The 21,602-nt window shown below is 35.9% G+C and overlaps 1 protein-coding gene across 11 annotated transcripts in view; it reads right to left on the bottom strand.

The window, feature by feature from the left end:
• Positions 1-21,602, bottom strand: part of NRXN1 (neurexin 1) — a 743,394-nt gene that overhangs the window by 428,989 nt on the left and 292,803 nt on the right. For all 11 annotated transcript variants that reach the window (XM_068402153.1, XM_068402237.1, XM_068402487.1 and 8 more), the window contains 2 exons: positions 13,763-14,201; positions 6,293-6,676 (listed from right to left, as the gene is read on the bottom strand). In XM_068402153.1, coding sequence (XP_068258254.1) covers positions 6,293-6,676; positions 13,763-14,201 — 823 coding nt within the window. The remainder of the gene's footprint in view (positions 1-6,292; positions 6,677-13,762; positions 14,202-21,602) is intronic.

Raw genomic sequence — 21,602 nt, 5'->3', positions numbered from 1 at the left:
ACTAAAACAGTGTTAGAATATTTTTTTAAAAAATCAATACTTATGACAGTTTGCCAAAACTTTTTCCATTGCATATCTTGTATACTGTTAAAGATAGATAAGCTCTTTAAGACTTCCAGCCTACACAGTCCATGGAAGGACAAAATGTTCCACTAACTCTATGGGCATATTGGAGGCAAAAATGATAGATGGTATGTTCATTTACAATTCCAGACTTCCCCAATACAAATTTGAAGAATACAGTTTGATATTGGAAAAAAAAAGGGATTACTAATACTGGCGTGAAAGTCATTAAACATAACAGGATAGAAGAACACATTTACAGGTTTGATGATTTCTAACCAAACAGGTAATAAAGTTTTCTGCGTATTCTAGACCTAAAATTTTTCCGTGAAGCAGATTAAATACTTAACTCTTACCAGCCTGATAAGAGATTTCATGTCAAAAGAGTTTTCAGTGGGAGGTGATTTGGTGTTTTGATTGTTTGGTTTTGGCGTTTTTTGGGGGGGCGGGGTGGGGGGCTAGCAGGGTCTTACAATTCATTCCTATATCTAGCTGTCCAGTCTGTGCATGAAGAGCTCCCAAGATCCTTATCAAGGTAAACATGATTTAGGTAATCAAAGAAGTCTGGCATAAAAGTTTAAGTTACATGCTAATATAAGAGAAAACAAAAGGTATTCTATATTGTCTATTAAAAAAGACACTAATGCTATTCAGGGTTTTGATAAACTGAGCAAAATCAGATGTTATAGGACGAACAGCATTCAACAACACTAGAGGTCTGTTGCTAAGAAATTATGATAATGTAAAAGAAAGTTGTCAGAATCAGCGCCAGTACTGTTTGCTGGCTTTCCTATAATTATTCAGTCTTTTAGAAAAACATACAGAAAAAGGAGAGAAGGAACAGTCTTAATTTAATCAGAGATGACCTGTTAGTATTTAACATCATGGTGAACAGACCTGATGTGATTAGATACTCAATCCTCCTAAACCATACTGTGCCAGTTATTTTGGAAACAGATGTTCCAAGAACGGACCAAGGAGACTGAACAGAAGATCAAATGACTTAAAAGCCCTGGGGCAATGAGAAAACCCCCTCATGTCAACTAGCTCCTTTCAGTAAGGGGAGCTCCAAGTAACAGGCTTTCTAAATACAAAGGTATCACAGAAAAAAAACCCACAAAACTGGCAAGAAGCAGGGATTATTTGATCAAAGAAAATTTAGCACTGCCTTGAGAGCTGCAACTGAAGATCAGAGGCACTACATATTCCTAAAATAAAAAGTAAAGCTATGCTCAGTTTACTCACTTGAAATGAATCTGCTGGTACAAGTGTTATGAAAAACTTTTGTTGTTAAACCATTAGTAAATGATTGCTACATTAAGAAAGTTGAATTATATTTGTCAATATTGTGTTCCTTTCTAAGGATGGCAAGCTGGGTTTTGCCAAATTAATCATCTATTCAACTCAGCGTCTCTTCCACTTGACTCAGCACTGCTCTCAGCTCTGCAAATTTCCATGTTCTGTTGGTCTTGGCTGAACAGAAGGCATCTAGTAGTACATGTATGAGACCTTTGACAGCACAAGGAGTTACCTCTTCCCTTACTGGTGACTTCTAATTCTTTGTGGCAATGCCTTATTACCCTATCATTATGCTTGGTGGCGTACATTGTAACAGAGAACTTTGGTTTTCAGACAGTAGGAAAAAACAGTTTCCAAGATGAAATAAGAAGGGCTTGTTTTGTTTTGACTTTCTTAGAACTAGAGATCGCTTCAGTTCTTTAATGGAATTGTTTCCATCCTGCAGTTACTTCAGTTGTCCAGAATGGATTGTTAATTTGTCTTACCGGTCAGTAAGATGGTGATCTGAACGAGCAGAGGCAATGGGGGTTACAACAGTTATGCAAACCTCGAAGGAACTCTTTATTTTTTTTTGCTTTGGACCAACTAATTCCAAAGGGGTATGTGTCTCATCTTTCTTTGAGATCTACATTGCTAACTGTTCTCACGTAAGTGTTGGCAGAATGTCTTTTTTCTCTTGTTCATCTTCCTCTTAATTATTAGATTAAATGCTATTAGACCATAAGTTTAGCTCAGAATGTAAGCAAATTCATTAAAAGAATCAGAGTCTCCATGGCAGGGAATAACAACTTTACTACCACTTCAGTATTGGAAGCATAGCATTGAAAAAAAAAAAAAAATAGCAGAAAAACCTTATAAAACTTTACTGACAATTTTTTTGTGGCAGCAAATAAGTGAATGCAGTAGTTATTAACAAGAAATAAACAGTAAGATATAATTAAGAGACTGAAAAATTATTTTATACATTATTTCTTTGATATTTTTATAAACCTGACAATTAAAACACCTTGCTGTTTCTGTACTAAAAAACGACATGTCCAAATGCACCAAAAAAACCCTGAAGGGTTCAGTTCCCCTCTCCCTTTTTTTCTTCAATTAGTTTCTGATTAATATCTCCAGGGTTGGATACTCTTCCCTCCTATATATATACCACCTCAATCAGCTCTGTGCCTGTCACCAAGGATGCACAGACTAGTACTGATATGAGAGGAGATTCAGGACCTTAATTTTCACTTTGGCTGGGATTATCTGAGTTGATGAAGAGACTGAGGCACCTACTCTTCTGGAAACTTTCCTACACCTGTTTCTACCCTCAGAAATGCTCAGCCGGGTGTTTATGGGGAGAATCAGAATTTTCCAAATAGATGCTGTTCTTCAATTTACAGCTTATTTAGATTAAAGTGAAACAAGTGTGGACTAGGCATTTGAATTTCAGCGTTCTTCCTCATTAGTTTTGGAGTCAAGTTTGTGTGGTTTTTGATAACATGACGCTTGGTAAGTATGGATGCTTACTGCATATATTTTAATAAACAAAACAGGATCTTGTTTCCTCTGGACCGCTTGTGGTGTCTCTAAAGTCCTAAAGACAGAATTCTTAATTTTTCCTGCTTTTTCGGTTTCAAAGTGTCTGCAATAATACATGGACTGTGTTGCAGCCCACAGAGCCATTTTTAAAGCACAAAATCACCCCTGTGTCTGCTATCGCCAAAATCACACATAAATTTTGCCCAGAAAGTGACAGACAACACAGTCCAGAGCCATGCCAGGAAGTGTGTGTGTATTGATCTGGATCATCAATAATCAAGTATTCAGGCTTGCTCTCTGGCCCTGTTTTATTTACCAGGATAAGTAGAGCAACATCATCCTGCCCTGAAAACACTCACTGATATATATGATTTTACTCTTATAAATTGTGTGAGTGTTCAAGTATATCAATGGCTACTGATTCAAATTCAAACTTTCAGGTTTTGTTCTATTCACAGGCATACACTCAGCTAAGCACTGTTTGCGTGTTTTCTGTGGCAGCTACTTCAGTCCATCTGGGTCCAAAGCTGCAGCCTTGGCAAATCACGAGGAACCTTTCCACCAATCTGATGGAAACAATTCTTGATATGCAATTAGTTACTAGATAATACATGAACAGAAGTTGAAATGATTCCTCCCAGTTTCTACACTGGTATTATTTCAGGACTGAGGTCCTAAGCCACACTGTAAAGGTGCTAGAACTTTAACACACAGGATCAATTAGTTAATTTAAGTCAGAGATGGAATTACTATAATATTTTGAACACATGATTCTTCATACCATCTATCATCTATTACCTGAATTTTTCTTTTTTTAAATTTTTAAACCATCCAGAGATAATGCAAGGAATGAAAGCTATATTTCTTTATTTAATGTGTATGTGTGTATGCAGGTGTGTCTGCATGCACAACGTGGACATTACACACACACACGCTAACTTAAATATATTTTCTCCTCAGAAATGTCGCTTCAATAAATCTTTCTTTGCATGCCTACTTTTTCTTAGCACTGTGTGATGAATTTACTCTTGTGTATTGTTCCTAGCCATCCAGTCAAAAGCATACACCTGCAAAAGGCTTTGCTTAGACACAGTCAAATATTATGATCCACAATCAAAGTATGATAGGAAGCCAAATTATATTGCTGTGACATCTGTCCATCCATCTGCTGTAGCTACCATAATCTACTAAAGCCAATCTACAGATTGTACTGATGTTAAACTTTACTGAAAATCAAGAATAAAATCAAGAATAACTTGCAACAGGATAAAAAGCACATGGATATAAAAAAAAAAATAAGTATACTGAAAATAAAATAGAACTGAGTAGTGGTCCATGTTTTTTGCGCACTCATAAACTGACCAAAATTATTCCAGATACTGCATTGCACATGATACATCCACATATGGACGTTAGTATTCCTATTTTAGGGGAAATAGTGCGAAAAATAAATGACGGTACTAAAAAGTAGCTACATGCTTTTGTTTACTGAAGATACCTTAATCACTTAACATTAAGTTAAATATTCCAGTTGTTTAATCTCCAATATTTTATTCTAATGTTTTCTTTGTGAAACTGTATTGTTTGTTGAAATGAACATGCTCCTATTTTGTTTAAATTAGTAATTGTGTTGCTTATATCACCAAGTACAAAAGTTTATCAGTTACTGAACATGTGTAGTAGTTATAATAACTTTGTGTGGTAGGATGCCAACACGTCACTTTCAGAATCCCAAAAGCTATAATCTTATTAATGCATGACCATTTGGGATATGAATATTACTGGAAGGAGACGTCCTTTCAGTGTAGTTTCCTCTAGAGAGGGAAACCCAAGAGCAGGAAATGATCCCATACCATCTGAACTACTGCACATATTGCTGTTGGACAAGAACCAAATACCATTGTAGAGAAGCCAACACCACCACAATAGTACCATCATCTGCACCTAGGGGAATGCACCGGGAAAATCAAGCTCTGTATTGGAAGATGGTTGAAAATAAAGTATGGGAAATAAAAAAGACAAAAGTTTCTATATAAAACATTACCATCTGTCAAATATATTTATCATGAATTGCTATGATGAAGCTTGCTCTTAAGTTCTTTGCAGATCTGCATGTGTTTTTGTCTCTAACGCACATGTTTCCTAGCTCTCAAGTTGAAAAAATGCAAATCCTATTTTTACTTCTGCCATATGTAATAGCAGAATTTTGCCACAGGGTGGTACACCAGACATGTTTAACTGAAGGCTTTTGTAATGCATCAGACAGCTCGGTTATGCCCTCTGCCAGCTCCACTCCACCAGTAACAGAACAATCTGGAGATCTCATCGTAACTGTCCATGAGCCAAAGGCATATATTTTCAAAAAATAAGACAGAAAAAAGAAAAAACTGCAAATCTACTTGCAAATGCTAATAATACAATGGTATTAATTCTACATAAATGCACATGTCTATTTACATACAACTTAAACATTCATCAGGTTTTTATTTATAAAGAATACATTTTGGTTTCATCTTGCTAACTAGAAAAATGAATCAATCTAGATGGAAAGAACTTACGTTCCCAGCCAATAACTTTAGGTTTAGATTTTGGCTTGGAAAGAAACTGTACTGTGTCAATTGTGAGACAAAAAAATGCAACTTCTGTCATTGAAACATTTCCTATTCCAATGAGAATAAAAATAAACACCTGAAATATTAACTAAGCTTTTTTATTGTTTTCATACTTACGTTAAAATCTTTTATTAGTTTTCTTCCTATAAACTAACTTCAACACCTGACTTACTTGGCACTATCCACCTTTTCAATTAAACAAATGGAGTTTGTCAACTTTACACTTACCTTTTCTAGGCAAGAGGGACACTCAGTGATTTAAGATAAGTCAAAACTGTTTCCATGGGTACTACAATCTTTAAAAAAAACTTAAGTAAGAAATATAGATTCCTACACTGATTCTTTTGCTTTGACTTATGGCTATGGATTTAAATGATACTGTGAAATTCAGAAGTAAATTTAATTACACAGCGGTATTGACATAAATAGGCAGAGAACAAGACCTCAGTTTGGAATTGGAATGTGACCATTTAGTAATGAAATAATTGAAATTACGTTCACAAAGCTTTTCAGAACTCAGCAATGTATGATGAGACACAAAAAGACATTTTCTGAGAGACACTTAGCAGTACTGACTTTCTGTCATAGTCAACTAATACTTCTTCATGCATTTTAGAAACTCCCTTAAGATCTTTCCTCTGGTTACTACTTTCAGTCTAGAGCAGGGCTCCATCTCACATTAACCAAAATCAAAGACGCTTTTTCTGCCTCAGAAGAGTTAATGATATTTTACCATTTTTAATCATTGTGCAGGATTGTATAAAGCAGAAATGCAGCCATCTCATGGAACCTACCTCTTTCGCACGATCTGCCAAGGTACCCCGTACCAGAGCAATCACAAACATATCTGTTCCACCCATCCCTGCATACACCATTGTTTTTACAGGGGTTGCTAAGGCAAGGTTTTGCAGTTTCTCTTGAGCATGAGGGTTTTACTCCAGCTGTACTTTGAATTTCAGCCATCTGTCGAATATCTTTGCTTTGACCATCAATAAATAAATCTCTAATGCAGCCGACGTATCCGTAATTGAGAAGTGCTGTCCACACCTCTGTTGGGAAGACGAGGCCTGCTTTATTTTCTGGTAAGCCTCCAAGATACAAGTCATCATCCAAGTCAAGGATTTCACTTTCCCCTGGTGCAGTATACGGTGTACGTAATGTGTTCACAGATATGGTCCCTGAAAAGAAAAGACAAAAAAAATGCATCGTTTTCAAGACATTTAAAAGATTCTGATACTGCTGTTTTACTCATTCATCTACATGCCACATTAGCTCCTGATAAATATCTATAAATGAAACATAGGTGTTCTATTTGTACAGCTATACAATAATAGGTACACTTCATTATTTTAATTACAATATACTACAAATACTGACATGAAGTAAACAATGTAAAAACACTTATGCACAATACAAAAAAAAAGTCAAAGTCACCTTACCACTCTTGTAGGGGTAGGGGGGATGCATTTCAGAGTTATTTTCAGAAATATTCTGCTTGTGCAACAAAAAAAAAAAACAAAACCCTCATATGTGTTTCAAAGCATTAAGGCTGAGGTTGCATTGAGAGGTTGCAACCTGGGAGGCAAATCTGTGTCTTTGGTTTGGATCCAAAGACACAGTAATTTAAAAGACTCTCATCACTTTCAGTGGGCTTGGGATAAGACTTTTTCTTTAAGTGCAGAAGGAAAATACTCTCATCAGCTGCCAGACAGGCAATCACTGAGAAGATAGCGATGTGCTCCTAGAGGGAAAATCAATGCCTCTGACACTTACCTCGAAATGTGTGCATGTTACAAAGAGAGGGGGAGAGGATGTATATAGAACCTCAGGAAATCAAAAGTATGTTTTCCACTTAAGTTTAAAAAGTAAACAAACAAAATTAAGCCTAAAATAAAGTTCTGCTTCTACAAAGTGTCTGAACAAAGAAACTGTAATCAACTGTAAAGATCCTCTTTGTTGTACTTAAAAGTAATGAGGTATCCAATATTTACAATTTGAATAGGCAGAAAACCAGATTTAGTACATGGAGTCATAGAACATACTTATGTCAACCAAATTTAATTTTATTTACTAAGTAAAATCACTTGAAAAAAGAATCTTCATGTAGTTCTTCACAGAAGTGACTCCTTACCATTCGATATGGGTGCAAAAGCAAGTAAAATATAAATCAAGCGATTATATAGGTCACCAGATTATTATAATGTAGCAGTCCCATTATGCAACACTTATCTGCTGGACACACTATTAAAAGTGTATTCATGGTGACAAGACACTGAAGAATCACATTTATCACAATGTATTTATGATATATATATACATAAAACTAACACAATTCACCATTTCCACTGTCAGCATGACACAGATTCCAGAAGATAACACTGATTAACAAAAATACTTTCACTGTGGTGGGAGTGGTGCATGAGAATAATAAATTCAGACTTTTTATAGCATAAATACTAAAATGTGAGTTTTAAGCAAACAGAGGTAGGTCAGAAAAAGATCATTCTCTTGGTTACATCCTAAAAATTAGGCTTCTCTTTTAGCAACAAAGAGGAATCCTGTGCGAGCTACACATTTTGTTTGTTCTTTTGTTGGTTCAATACGTTAACTCATTCTGTCCATGTTGTTAAAGTATCTTAACACTTTGGACCTTTAGTAAAAGCTCTTTGGGGTAGAGCTGTCCTGAGACAGGAGATCCTACACCCATGTGAGACTTGAGACATATGGATTTTAGAAGGGCTGGATACTACTACTACCACAACAGTCTCATTATCAGAAGAGATCTAAAAAGATAAAACAAAGGCTTGCATAGTCTTTGTGCACCTTTATGAGCATGTTTAAAGAATGTTTGTAACATTTCTGTAGTAAAAATCATCCTTTCCGTTATATCTTTGCATAGTAACTAGCATAACAGCCCCCATAACCAGATCAGTAGTTGTACTATTTCTTCGAAAAGAGCAACACTGAGCCAATAACATCTGCCAGGAAACAAGAAGATTCCTTGCAAAGTTTTTTAATACTCAAAGCAGGAAATATTGTCTGTATTTCTACCAGAAAAAGAAATGGTAAAAAGCTGATAGCATTTGGTTTGTCCAGCCTGAAAGAAGAAAAGGGGGAAGACTGAAAGACAAGAAGGTGTGGCGTGATTTATTTGGTCTGGGAAATCATGATCTAGCTTCAGACTCTAAAAACAGGTAGTATTACTTATCTCCAGAAATGACATGAATTTAAGGGTCCTATAATGACTTACAGGTGCTCTGATTCTACAGCATTTCACCTGAGAGCAAAGTGAAATTTAATCATTCAGAAACATGTTTATGAATTGGAGGAACAGTTTGAGAAAAAACTAATGAAATTATTATTTTTGGCAAGAATTATTGACTTAACGGATAATTAGCGAGCAGCTCTTCAAAGGAAGAGTCAACAATATAAGTCAACAATAATATACATATGAGCAAAATGGGAAATATATTGGGAGGTACAGAGAAGCCTATCACACCACTTCACTGAGCGTTGTTAAGGTTTACCTTGAACTCTGAGAAAGGTGTAGATCAGCTGAGGAGACTGTAGAAGATGGCAATAAAAATGGTCAAAAGCTACAGAATATGACACATAAGGATAGGAAGCAGTTGGGATTTCTTAGTCTACGAAGAAAACTGGAGACTGACATAATAGAATTCAAGTTATAAAAAGTATAGAGCTATGACACAGGAAAAAAGTGTGGTCTATTTTGTGCCTTCTGTGAACAAGGAAATCACGGACAAAATGGCTTCTTTTGCATACAGAAACATTCAGTTTAGGAATGATTACATTGGGAGGTTGTACAGTGTCCACTGCTGGAGGTAACTCAACAAACATCTGTCAAGACTGACACAAGTACACTACCAGTACTTTCATTGGAGGTGTAAAATAGAGGACTTCTCAAGGACATCTCATCTCAATTTTTCTTTGAGCTCCTGAATAAATGAAAAACACTAACAGATCATTGGAAGATTTTTCCTTAAAATGCAAGAAAAACCCATTATCTCATATATGTAAACTGCTAACATTTATTGAAATAGAAACAGGTAAATCTGGCAGTTCTTAAAAGGTTGGAGAGATGGGGGAAGGAGTATATAGAAGTGTCCATGTGAAAAATGAAACTGCAACAACAATGCATGTAATGGATATCAACAAAGAACTACTTACAGTGAGATACCAATTATAGTTAAGCTCTAATTACATACTCTAGAGATAATTTCTAGTATTTCAGCTGAAACTCTAACTTTAGTTCAAAATTTCAGTGACTTCTTAGCCCTTAAATGCTACCTACCTATGAATACACTCTGATACATTGTTTTACACTACCACATGCAACGCGAGGTTGACAAGAAGAGTAAGTTTCTTCTCCAGTTTCACTGTGTAATGATCATTTCCAAAGGATGAATGACAGTTAAGTCAAAAAACACTTGCAAGGTTATCCTTGAATATAGTAAACAGTTCAACAAAATTTAAAACAATACTGAAGTCTCAGAAAACAATTATTAAACCTAACTCTACTGCATTACAGAAACACTATGAGCAAAGACCTTTACAACTGCTTCACGGCTGGTTTTTATTTTTTTTTTAGTTTGGGTTTGTTTATTTTTTCCCAATTCTTTTACTGCAGAGTTGGCAGTACTGTTAAGAGCAGAACAAACATTTCCCTTAGGTATGAGTTAATGAGCCTCTCCAATCATATTCATTATCTCAGCAATTTACTTTTTACTAAGTCTGTGTATAAGAAACTAAGCCATATTTCTAAACCTTGCCTCAATTCTGATCAGTTAAATATGAAGCTTGTAACTACAGCTACTACAACTATTCTAATCTCTATGCCTATGTGGACTATTTAGTTGCTTTTTGTGCATGTGAAACACATTTGCTTATTAAGAAATGGTGAAAAATAAGAGCAAGGTATTCTAAGTACACTTCACATCTTACATGTTAAAGCATAATATAATAGCTGTGAGGAGGACTGTGATGACAGCATACAGCCTGTGGCCAAGACAGGGCACACGTGAAGCAGCTATGAAGCTACTGTCCTGCGCAGGAATTCAGAATAACCATGAATACTGGAAGGGATCTCAGCCCACGTGGCCGGACACAACAGTTGGTACCAGGTTGTGTCCTCTGCTGCATACTCAACACAGACGACAGACTGCTGGAGAATGTGTGTTCCCTTTCCTCTGCTGCATACGTAGCAAGAAAGATGGACCAATGGAGAAGTCATGAAATCTTTATTTACTTAACTCTGGGAAACAGGGTCTCAGGAGTTCCTTCTCTCTGAAGATCTGCTTTTTAGGTAAGGAAGCACTCAGAGTAGGTTTTACAGGCAGCAGGATGGGATTCTAGGGTGAAAAACTTCTATAAGAATAATATGTCAAAAGTTCCGTCAGCAAAAGGAGATTAAAGGGCACCATCTCTTCCCCCTTCTTCTACCTCCCAAAATCTGAGGGGATCAGCAGAATTACTAGTGAACAGGGCCTGGATAAGTACAGTTCAAAAATGTGCTCTCATTCCTTACATCTCCCCCTCCGCAGTCCCAGACAGTCAATGGCAAAGTCAGTAGTTTAGAGTGGATGCTCCCTGTGACTGAGAGCCCGGAAGACAGCAAAGAATGTAAAATAAATCGAGTACTTGCTGATCCAGCTAATACGAAAGTCAAGGAAATTAGCAAAACTCCTTGAGAAATGTCACAGCTTTCTATTATCTGCGCGAACCACTCTGCATTGGATTTGAAGGCTAGTAGTAAAAGGTTGCAAGACACCAAACTTCACTTCAAAACAAAAAAAAAATCACAGGTTTTTTGAGCTGCTTATTAATTAACAGGAGAATCTCTTCCTTTATACTTGATAGGTTGGGAAATATTTTGTCAGCAGCAACAAGAAAGTCTCAGAAAAACCAATATTTTTTTTTTTTATACAAGGTACATGTATTGGCTTATACAAAAATTCCGAAGGAAAGCAAGTGAAAAGTGATCATATTTATATGATTTCCAGTATGTTTGATTTTCAGTAGAGAAAATAAATGAAAAAACTTCCTGGAATAGTAAAGTGGATTTTATTATTCATGGAAAAAAGCATAATAGACCAACATGCATAAGTCATGAAGAAATAATCTAAACATAACACATCGGTACTTCCTGTTCCAATCAGAAGAAAATAGGACATACAGTTCATTGTTTATTTTAATTGTTAGGCAGTCATTTTACTTGGTTAAATCTGATGGTCTAAGTTACCATTCAGCCAATATTCTCATTAAGAAAAATAACAGCATTGTCACTGTTATTGGTACTTCTCCTATTGTAAAGTATTATTGTATGTATTAAAATCACAGAAAATCTTTGATGTCTGGTTCAGTTTTCAGCTAAAAATTCAGTCTGTTGATCCATATGTCTACATATTTATTAATTACTCCTTGTAATAGTTCAATATTTTAGGGCAAATAGGTATTATGGTCAGTTTTCAAGAGTGACACAGTAAATAAAGTTCACCCATCTTGATCACAGGTGATTCATCAGCTGAATTAATTTTTTTTACCTATATATTTGACCATTTATAATTCTACTTAAAAATAATACACAGTCCTGATCACCAGGTGTGTATTGCTTCCTAAAATTAGTCTACATTCTTGTCGATGTCCATCAACAGTTTTAAAGATTTAAGTACAGTATGACCTAAACTCTTTCAATGGTAGCCGTGAGCTAGAGTTTTTGTGAAGCAATGAAAGTTCAGGACGTATCTTCAAATGTAAACAATTGCTATGCATTTATTTCTTTTCTTTATTGTTGTGTTGACTTTGGATGTAAGAATAAACTTTGATTTCAGTAGAGTCCCACAGGCATGATTATTACAAGATTTACTGCTTCATGTAAATCACTGAAACAGCACTTAAGAAGGAAGCCTGAAATGAAGATTGTAGTATAAATAACTGCTGGATATTCAATCACAATTGAGGATTTTGAAAAGTTGTGTGTTTTGTTGTTTGGGTTTTTTGTTTCGTTGTGGTTTTTTTTTAACCTCAAGACATGTAAATAAGCAACTGACATATTATAATCAGAAAATCAAAGTCTCTACAATTAGAATTTGAAGCCGCACAGCCCAGGAATTAAATCACTATTTTTCATCATCCTAGGGTAGATTGATCAATTGAATTTTGTCTGACTTTCAGCATGGATTTGACTTAAACCTTCAATTTAAACCTGCACCTAAGATTCACTTGAGCTGAAATCTGATTTGTGGGTAATAAGAAAATAAGTCATAAAGCAATAACTTTTTTGGGGTGAAGTTTCAGAAAGAAGTTATAAATGCAGGTCATGGAAAAGGAGTCACTAGAAGGAAGAAAGTGTGGAAAACCCCACAAAATCTAAAAGAAGAGGAGTTAACATTTTTCAACACTCAACTTCAGAGTGTACATAAACTTCAGACTGGATACTGATATTAATCGGAAAATTCTTTGATGGACTGAATTACAGACTCAGTACATTCCCACCTGCCCCCACATCTTGGCATGAACTACAGAAAAGATACCATAGAATAGATTTGTCCTTCAATTAATAGATATTGATTATTTGCTGAAGTCAACATATATACTCAAGATCAGATGCAGCTCAGACAAAAGGACAGTTTCACTAGTTAAATGCATTTTATGCTATAACAGATTTTAGTAGCATTAGGAAGAGTTTATGAATTCTTTATTTTTACCCTTTTCAGTGAGATCACTTATCCAATAAGCTACTACAGAATACAAATCATACTGACAGAATACAGCAAGTCACTTATTTCCATTTCTGCTGATAAGCGGTGTTAGCCATTCATTAGCATATCATTTAATTATGTTGAGATCTGCTGACGTGATTGGAAGGTCTGTGCTGTTTCTGTGGGCCAACTATTCCTTATGTTGGAGATTACTTTAAGTAATTCTTTTTTGCTTTGTTTTTATTCTTGAAACTTGCCACTTCAGCTATTTGGTGTAAGCAAGCACAGAGAGAGATTACTCTCTGCTTTTGAAACACACAGCACACTTACCTTGCAAGATTAAGTACCTGATTACCCAATAAATGTTAACATAAGATATTTCACTCTGCAAATCATTGTATTCTGGTACCTGACAGTAATGACTTCTTATATTTTCCTTATTTTTCAGATGATGCACAATTCTAATGGTGGCAACATAACATATACCTAGCATTTTCTCAGATACAACATGAAAAACCATACTGAATATTAAAAAAAGAAGCTTACCTGACCGTCCATCCCGTTGAAAATCCACATGGTACCATTCACCATCATTCACCTTCTTCTGCAAGGCTTTTATTTTTATAGTACCTGATCCCATGTCTAACAGCAGGTAAAGGTGGCCATCAAGCATCTCAATGGCAAAAAAGTCAACTTTCACCATCTGTGGGTGTTTGGCATCTTTTTGGTGCCTTGGTTTTCCATGACTGAAAAGAATCAGGCCATTTGGCTCAGTTGTACGAAAGTCAAATGATATCGAGCCTGTTTTCTTGGCACTCCACTTTGGCAAAGAGATGAAAGACTCCGGTGTTTCAAATGTGATTGGATCTAAGGTTGCTACATTCTCACATTTAAATGCTACAACCCCATGAATCTTCATTTTAGGATCTCCTTGCTTGGCAAGTCGAGATAACTCCAACCTGACATCGTTATTTTTATATACGACCTGCAAGCAAAGTAGAGAAGTTACTAAGAGGAACTTGACCACTTTAACCAAACAGATATAATCCTGAATAGGTGTATTATTTAAAGGATAATAATGATGGCATATGAATATGATAATTTACATACACAGAAAATTAAATAACTATTTTCATTGACTAATGATTTAATAATAGTTTTCATTAAAGCAAACAAAGTTGCTCTAAAAATATCCCTAGAGTTAATTCAAACAATCTGAAAGAATCTGCACATAATTTATACTATTATTCGCAAATTAGCTTGCATGGCCTTGATTGCTTAAAAGCCCTCTTTGCACAGCCATTCTGCTACGTTAGAGAAGTATTAGATTTCTTCTTCCTCTAAACCCTTTATCACTGTCTTAACTCTTCTGTTCATGTACAGAAAATGTACTAAGGTCAGTTCCTTCATAATTTAACACCTTTTCAGTTTGTCCTTGGGGCTGAGGAACAGTAGCATCTATGGTATTCCTGAAGCTATAAAATAGGAAAACTAGTATCATACAGATCAAAACAGACAAAACCAGGACAATCTTTGAGCCAGTTCAATTGGACAAAAAATAAAACCACATATTTTCCCCGACTGAAGAGTTTTCTGATAAAAATTAAAGACAATATTAGTTTTAACTCCAATTGACCTCCATAGCAAACATTCTTGCTTCAAACCACAGATTTACTCTGCCCAGATAAGACTGTCATGATATAACCATTCCCCAGGGTTCTAGTCTTCATTAGCATATTCTGAAATTGCTATTTCTATGTCGTCCAGGATACAAGGACTGCTTAAATGAAGATCCTCAATAGCAAAGGTGTGCACAAGTATTTTGTCAATATTTTTAATTATTCAATAAATGATACACTCAAGCTAAAATACCACTGAAGGGCTGAATATGAATGCACGGTGACAGAAGCTAAAACCACCTTCTCTGTTTCTAAGGTTAAGCCTACATTAGAAAGCAATTGGGAGTAAAAGCAACAGCTCAGCAGATCAAAGCACTTTGTGCTGAGGCTTCTTCATCTACAGATTCTATACTATTCAGGCCATGTCTGGTCCCTGATCCAGTGTTCCAACTATACAATGTAGTCTGAAGTTGGTCAGGGGATCAATCACTGGTTTGGACCTTACGTCCCTATTAGAGGTTAGAAAGTGCTTAATGAATACTTAGGGTAGAGCTTCTGGATTAATTTCCTGTGAAGCATAGTTTGAACACAAATGAAACCCACTCTGCAAACTGAACTGACACACAGTAAGTGGAAGAGACAAGGGATGCAGTGCAGAACTGTGCTACTGTTAGAAATCAAAACACTAGTATACACACAATCTAAGACGGCATACCCCGTAAGTGAGAGTTGCTATTGAAAAATGGTGCTTAAGATAACAGAACACTAAAGAGCTGACTGATAGATCGACAATCTTTTACTGTAAGAATTGTGCTCTTTCAAATTATATCATTATCCACACAGCAAATTTCATCATAAGCCATGGCAGAATTATTCTACTACATTAAAAATGTGTCCTGAAAGCTAATAAATAAGCCTATTTCTCCATTTTGTTTCAGGGTTCAGTACAAATACTGCTGTTCCCACTAGAGCTGTGTCCCCAAAGACAACAAATAAACCTCACTGTGGATTCCTGACAGCAGAAATTACACTCCGCCACAGAGAGGCAGATAACGTGTGTTGCCTTCTTTAAGTGAAGACATCAGAAGTGACTAGAATTGGACTAATTGTAGTCTTAGACAATAAGGATCCATATTTGCATTTATCAAATACTTCTGTAACACCTCCGAGATCGCAGATTACGCAAAGGAATTTAGAAGAGCACTGGAGAATAAGCACATGCAAGTGATCTCCCATTGGGGTGACTTTCTGTCTTTAGAGTGAGGAAAGCCAGAAGGCAGAATAATGCAGCAAGAAGCTAGTAGCCTGGCAGGCAATATTACTTAGAGATATCTGGTCTCATGAAACATTGGCCACCTTCTACGACGAGAGGGATTTTGGATAGCTTCCACCTCATTTAAGGAGTTACAGGGGGCAAACTTTCTAGAATAGACTGAAAAGCATTAAAACGGAGGCTAGAGGGTATGGTAAAAAAAAGGAACAAATGGGCTCTCATTAGAATTAAATCATGCTGTTGACAAAAAAAGTAATTAAGGCAACAAAGAACATGAGGAGTAAATATTCCTTAATTGCCTACTGAACAAAGGTAGGTATCAGGACAATACAAATAAATGTACAAAGATAATTTCTTGTTTATGGAAAAATTCAAATTGTCTGATATTAATGAAAGCTGCTTGACAGAATAATTAAATTAGTAGTTAATAACTATGTTCGAAAAACTGAGCAGATAAAAGAAGAGCTAAGCTTTCCTTGATGCCTAAAACACCTCTACAGGCTTTGAGGTTGTTTGCCAACTCAGAAAAAATAATTTTTAATAAATATGGTTCAAGGACCTGATGGACGAAGTGCAAAGAGGAATATTGGCAATAGTTTTCTCAATAACTCGTCACCAGCTTTTTAGCTTAATATATAACATATGAGGGAAAAAATTCTATAGCACTTTAGTAAGAGTGACAAATATTGGGAATTTTATGCCACCTATATTAAAACATTATTGGAATCCCTAAATACTGCATATGACAATTTCTTACTTCCATATTCCACAATTAAAATTCTGTAGTTACCGAGATGTGAATGATTGCATCTTATTACATTCATTGTGTGGAAACAGAATAAAGTCTACAACTATGTTTTAGAGTGTTTAAGTTTTAGGATGTTTATATTCTTTTAAGAAACTGAAAATTTGGAACTGAATTATCATGAATAATTAGTATTAAAACAGGAATATATGAACCATAATTGAAAATCATAATTGAAAAGAACTGTAAACTATTAACTGAACACAGCTGGCATTTGGAAGCCCGTTTCCTGGTGTTACGCTGAGATTCTTACCCCTCTCCCCACCTCCCTGTCCATGACAGATGTACTCAGCCATCAGTGAAACACAGCAAAAAGGAGAAAAGCAGTATGTTCACAAAAAGAAGTAGTCATTAAATTTTGGGAAAAGAAGTGAACAGTAAGGAATAATTCTGAGACTCATATCTGCTTTATAACTCATGGAGGTATATGTTTCAGAATCTATAGCCTCTAGCATACAAATAATTTACTCATTTATTATTTTCCAACGATTCTGTCTTTTAATTTTTTTTTTCCTTCTGGGTACATAAGGACAAACATGCTTTTAACAGGGCTTGTATTATACACTGCTATTTCCATCTAAGACACTCAAGATACTGTTCTTTAATGTTAACTCAATGCATTCTCGCTCCAACAGAGCCATGGATCCACAATTAGTCAAGTGAAGGTAATTTGCAATGGAGAAATATTTGAGTCACATTCACCTTTACTCCTACACAACCGACCAGTCAGAATCCTTTCACCGCTATGTGCTTTCCTAGCACATCTGTTGGGCTGGCCCTGGTAATAAGTTGCTTGCTCTCACACTCACTCTCATACCTGAGCAACAACAATATAATTTTCCTGCACGTGAAACTGCCATCCCTCAGGGAATTGTATCACGCTATTAAGAGCACCCTGAATTTGTCTTCTATTCACTGTATTCTTTCCTCTTAATATTAAGTAAGGTTCAAGACCTCAGTCTTTAAAATATATAATTACTTCATTCTTGGAAACTGCAAAAGGTCACCTAAACTCCCAAGAAAAAAGAAGCAGTTAGCAATTCCCTGCGTAACTTGCAACCAAGCTATCCAAAGCAAGGAATAAATTTATTTTCCAGGAGAGAAAGGGCAGACATATCATTTTACAATCAAGATATGAGCTCCCTTTGCTACCATCTAGGCCAACCACATGCCGGGTAACTTACAATATCACAGTGCTGAGTCTTAACAAATAAGTCCAGCTAAGAGACAGCAAATATTAACTTAAGCTCAGTGCTCTCTTTAACATGGTCTGTGGTCATGGAGCACAAGCAAAATGAATTCATGCTTCCCGAAGATATATCATAAATATAGTTTATTGCAAGCCAGGGCCCTAGTGCAATGAACTCTAGAAATGGATTAAGAATTCAGTACAGATCTTGCCAGTCACCATGACATGTGCCTTCAATAACAAAAAATGTAGCAGAGCAGCCAATGAAAATATATTAATAAATCAGCAATGTATAAATGTATGAAGACTTTGAGAAAAGGTGAAGGAGAAGACAAGGAATTTATTGTTGGTATTAGAGATGTATCCTAAATATACAACACTTCAAATATTAAATTAAAAAGTAAATATAACAGAAACATTAATATCAACAAAACCCTACCAGTTCTTTATACTGATCCTATCCCACGAAATTTAAAACCATGAAAGACGTGAAAGAATCCAGATTTCAACACAATTTTCAATTCAAAGTGCAGCCCCTTCCACATTAAAGATTTCTTTTTGTATTTTGTACATCAAATAATATGAGCAAAGAAATGACATTACTCTTAAATATTTCAGAATACTGACCAACTCTGCTAGCAATAGCCTTTCAATCACTGTGATTAAAAGCCTTTAAATTACTATGAAGTATTTCTTTCAACATACTTTATATTATTGAAACTAAATATGATCCTTAAGGAGCTAATCACATCATCTAATTTGCAGCATCTAGGTTTCCTTGAGAATCAAAGAGAAACTAGGAGTTCAGAGCACCTGCATTACAATCTTGCTCTGAACAGCTTGTCTATTTACTTAATAGGGCAGTGAGGAAAAAATACTTTTCTAAATGCAATTTGAATGAATCATTGAATCCAGTCTCTAAACCTGTTAAAAAATGAATTACGTAAATTTTTATGTTACCATAAAGCAGTATTTTCATATTTTCATGAAATCTGGATCACCTAGTGCAAACAATGGCAGTTAATTCACCAAAATGGAGACTAGTATCATTCAAAATGGCTCAGGTAGGTGCTGCCAACCCACAATTTTATGCTGCACAGGGAAGTCAGCAGGGGATAACTTATTGATGTCAGAAACTGTAGCAATGGGACTTACAGTACGTGAAGCCTGAGGCAATTTTATCAGCCTACTACAACAGCCACTAGAATTTCTGTGCTCATTGAGAACTACCTGGTGCGTTCAGCACCACATTCCCCAGAAACTCAAATGCAAAACTGACCATTGAGAGTTATCATGTATCTTTTTTTTTTTTTAGTATTTGCTGAATGGTTTTGAACTAATCCATGAATGTCAGGCTGCTCACAGGAGACTTGTCATTTTGCTAATATGTCTCAATTCATTTCCAAGCTCCAAAACGAATATATCAAGGAACACAATAAACTACAGATAATTTACGCAAAACTTAAGGAGCACCAGTTCATACGTTTGCAGTGGGTTATATTTCTGAACACAATGTGAAGGCACACAATATGAATAACAGCAGCTATTTGAGCCTCTAGGATTACTCAACTTTGTAAACCGGCTTTCTTTTCTGAACACAGAGAACAGATTAGCAGGTATAATAAAAGCTCCAGGGAAATAATTTATTCATCCTTAAATGAAATGTTTTTAATTTTCCTGGTGTGGATATGTGTGTTTATGTGGTGGTGGTAGCATGGGGCATTTAGAAAGGGGTTCACTTTGAGCACCAAAACAAAAACCGAGTGTCTACAGAGTCCTGCTGAGTGAGAGGTAAGCCTCAGGACAACAGGACAGAGTTCCATGGTATAAATACATAAACACCTGGAGAAAACAACAGCACATACATTTTGCTGCATTATTTTACATCAGTTAATATGGTCTGGGAAACTGCTCTGCAAGTTTCAGCTCAAAAAATGCTTGACTTAATAGAGCTAGGAAAAAAAAAAAAAAGAGCATGTCTAATCAACTACAGTGCCACAAATTCCATGGAATATATATCTGGGAGTTTCACATTCTCCTGCCTCTTCTTCCTGTCCAGTCTGAGCATCCAAAACCGTGGAGTGGAAACAAAGCACATGCAACTCTCCACACACTCTACTAAAATTGGACTTGGCTCTTCCATGGTGACAGAAGAGGAAAGAAACCCACATGAAGGCTATTGATTGTCCAAGTCCAAAGGAGCACTGAACACTGCTTAAGTTATCTGATAGAAAAAAGAATATTTAATGATTGGAAACATGTAAAATGGCTTTATTAGGCCTGCCCCTGCTCAGGGCAGTGGCTTTTGAAAAATATGAAATGGACTTTTTCGAGGCTAACGTATTGTCCGTATAGCATGATTACACACTTTGTTCCACTGTTTATAGCTTTAGATATAACAAGTATCTTTTAAAATCAAACTCTCCACAGACAACTTTGTCCTACGAGGTAGAAAGAAAAGAATCATTAGAATAATTCTTGCTATTAAAAGCCAGTAATCCAGGAGCTTGGGTTTAACCTGCATCTGAATGCCTCACAGAGAACTTAACTTCTCCTTGCTTCTCTGTAAAATGGGATACACCATTTCCTCACAGGGCAGAAACTTGCAGGAAGACTGAAGTTTGCACTACCAGTATCGGGTCTAGTGGAGCTTTGTCCAAAGTAAGTCATATTTACACACCCATTTCCTACAGGATGTCATGCCCCTCCCATTTTCTTTTTAAGGAAGGTGGCAGCCACTATGACAAAAAGAGTATGATATTCTGACTTTCTGCATGTAACTACAGAGTACAGAGCACACTGGCCATGCAAATAGAAAAATAAAATGTACCCAATCTGGTCAAAAGCTACACTCAACAAAAGCTGGACTTGAACAATACATGTCTCAAGGCAAACATAGAAGTGTAACACACTATGCCATGAAAATGCACTCAGCTAATGCTTTAATGCCACACTGGATGGCTAACTGGAGACAATAAATTTGTGATGTTTATTGTTTCTGTAACTAAGCAACATGAGCAATTTTCTGCACTCATCTTTCTCAATATTACAGGATATATTGCACATCAGACATTTTTAAAACTTTGGTTCACAGAAAACTGACGTACTTAATACACACAAATATATGTTCTATTTAAATTGCTTATTATCATATCCCTGCAAATGGATACCAAAAAAAGGGTAAAAAAAATAGCATAATTATATGGAGTTCCACTATGAAATCAATAGCACATCTGTAGGTCCACTGTAAAACCATCAGTGCCTTACCCCCAAACAAATGGACCAACAAATAGCTCACAATTTGGTACAGGGAAGATACCTTAATTACTCTAAGGCAATAAAAAGGTTGGTAATGGTTATATAGACTTGTAGAAGCTAATCCTTCTCTGATACCTGTGACAACTGGAAGCTAAGTTTTCTCTAGTACTTTCACTAACAGAATCAGTGTAAAAGTAATAGGTATATTGTGAATGCTACAGGGCACTGTTTTGAAAAAATTC

This window comes from Nyctibius grandis, chromosome 1 (genome assembly GCF_013368605.1).
Source record: "Nyctibius grandis isolate bNycGra1 chromosome 1, bNycGra1.pri, whole genome shotgun sequence".
NCBI lineage: Eukaryota > Metazoa > Chordata > Aves > Nyctibiiformes > Nyctibiidae > Nyctibius > Nyctibius grandis.
Note: the sequence above shows the minus strand (reverse complement) of the source record. Positions and strands in the feature narration are given on the sequence as shown.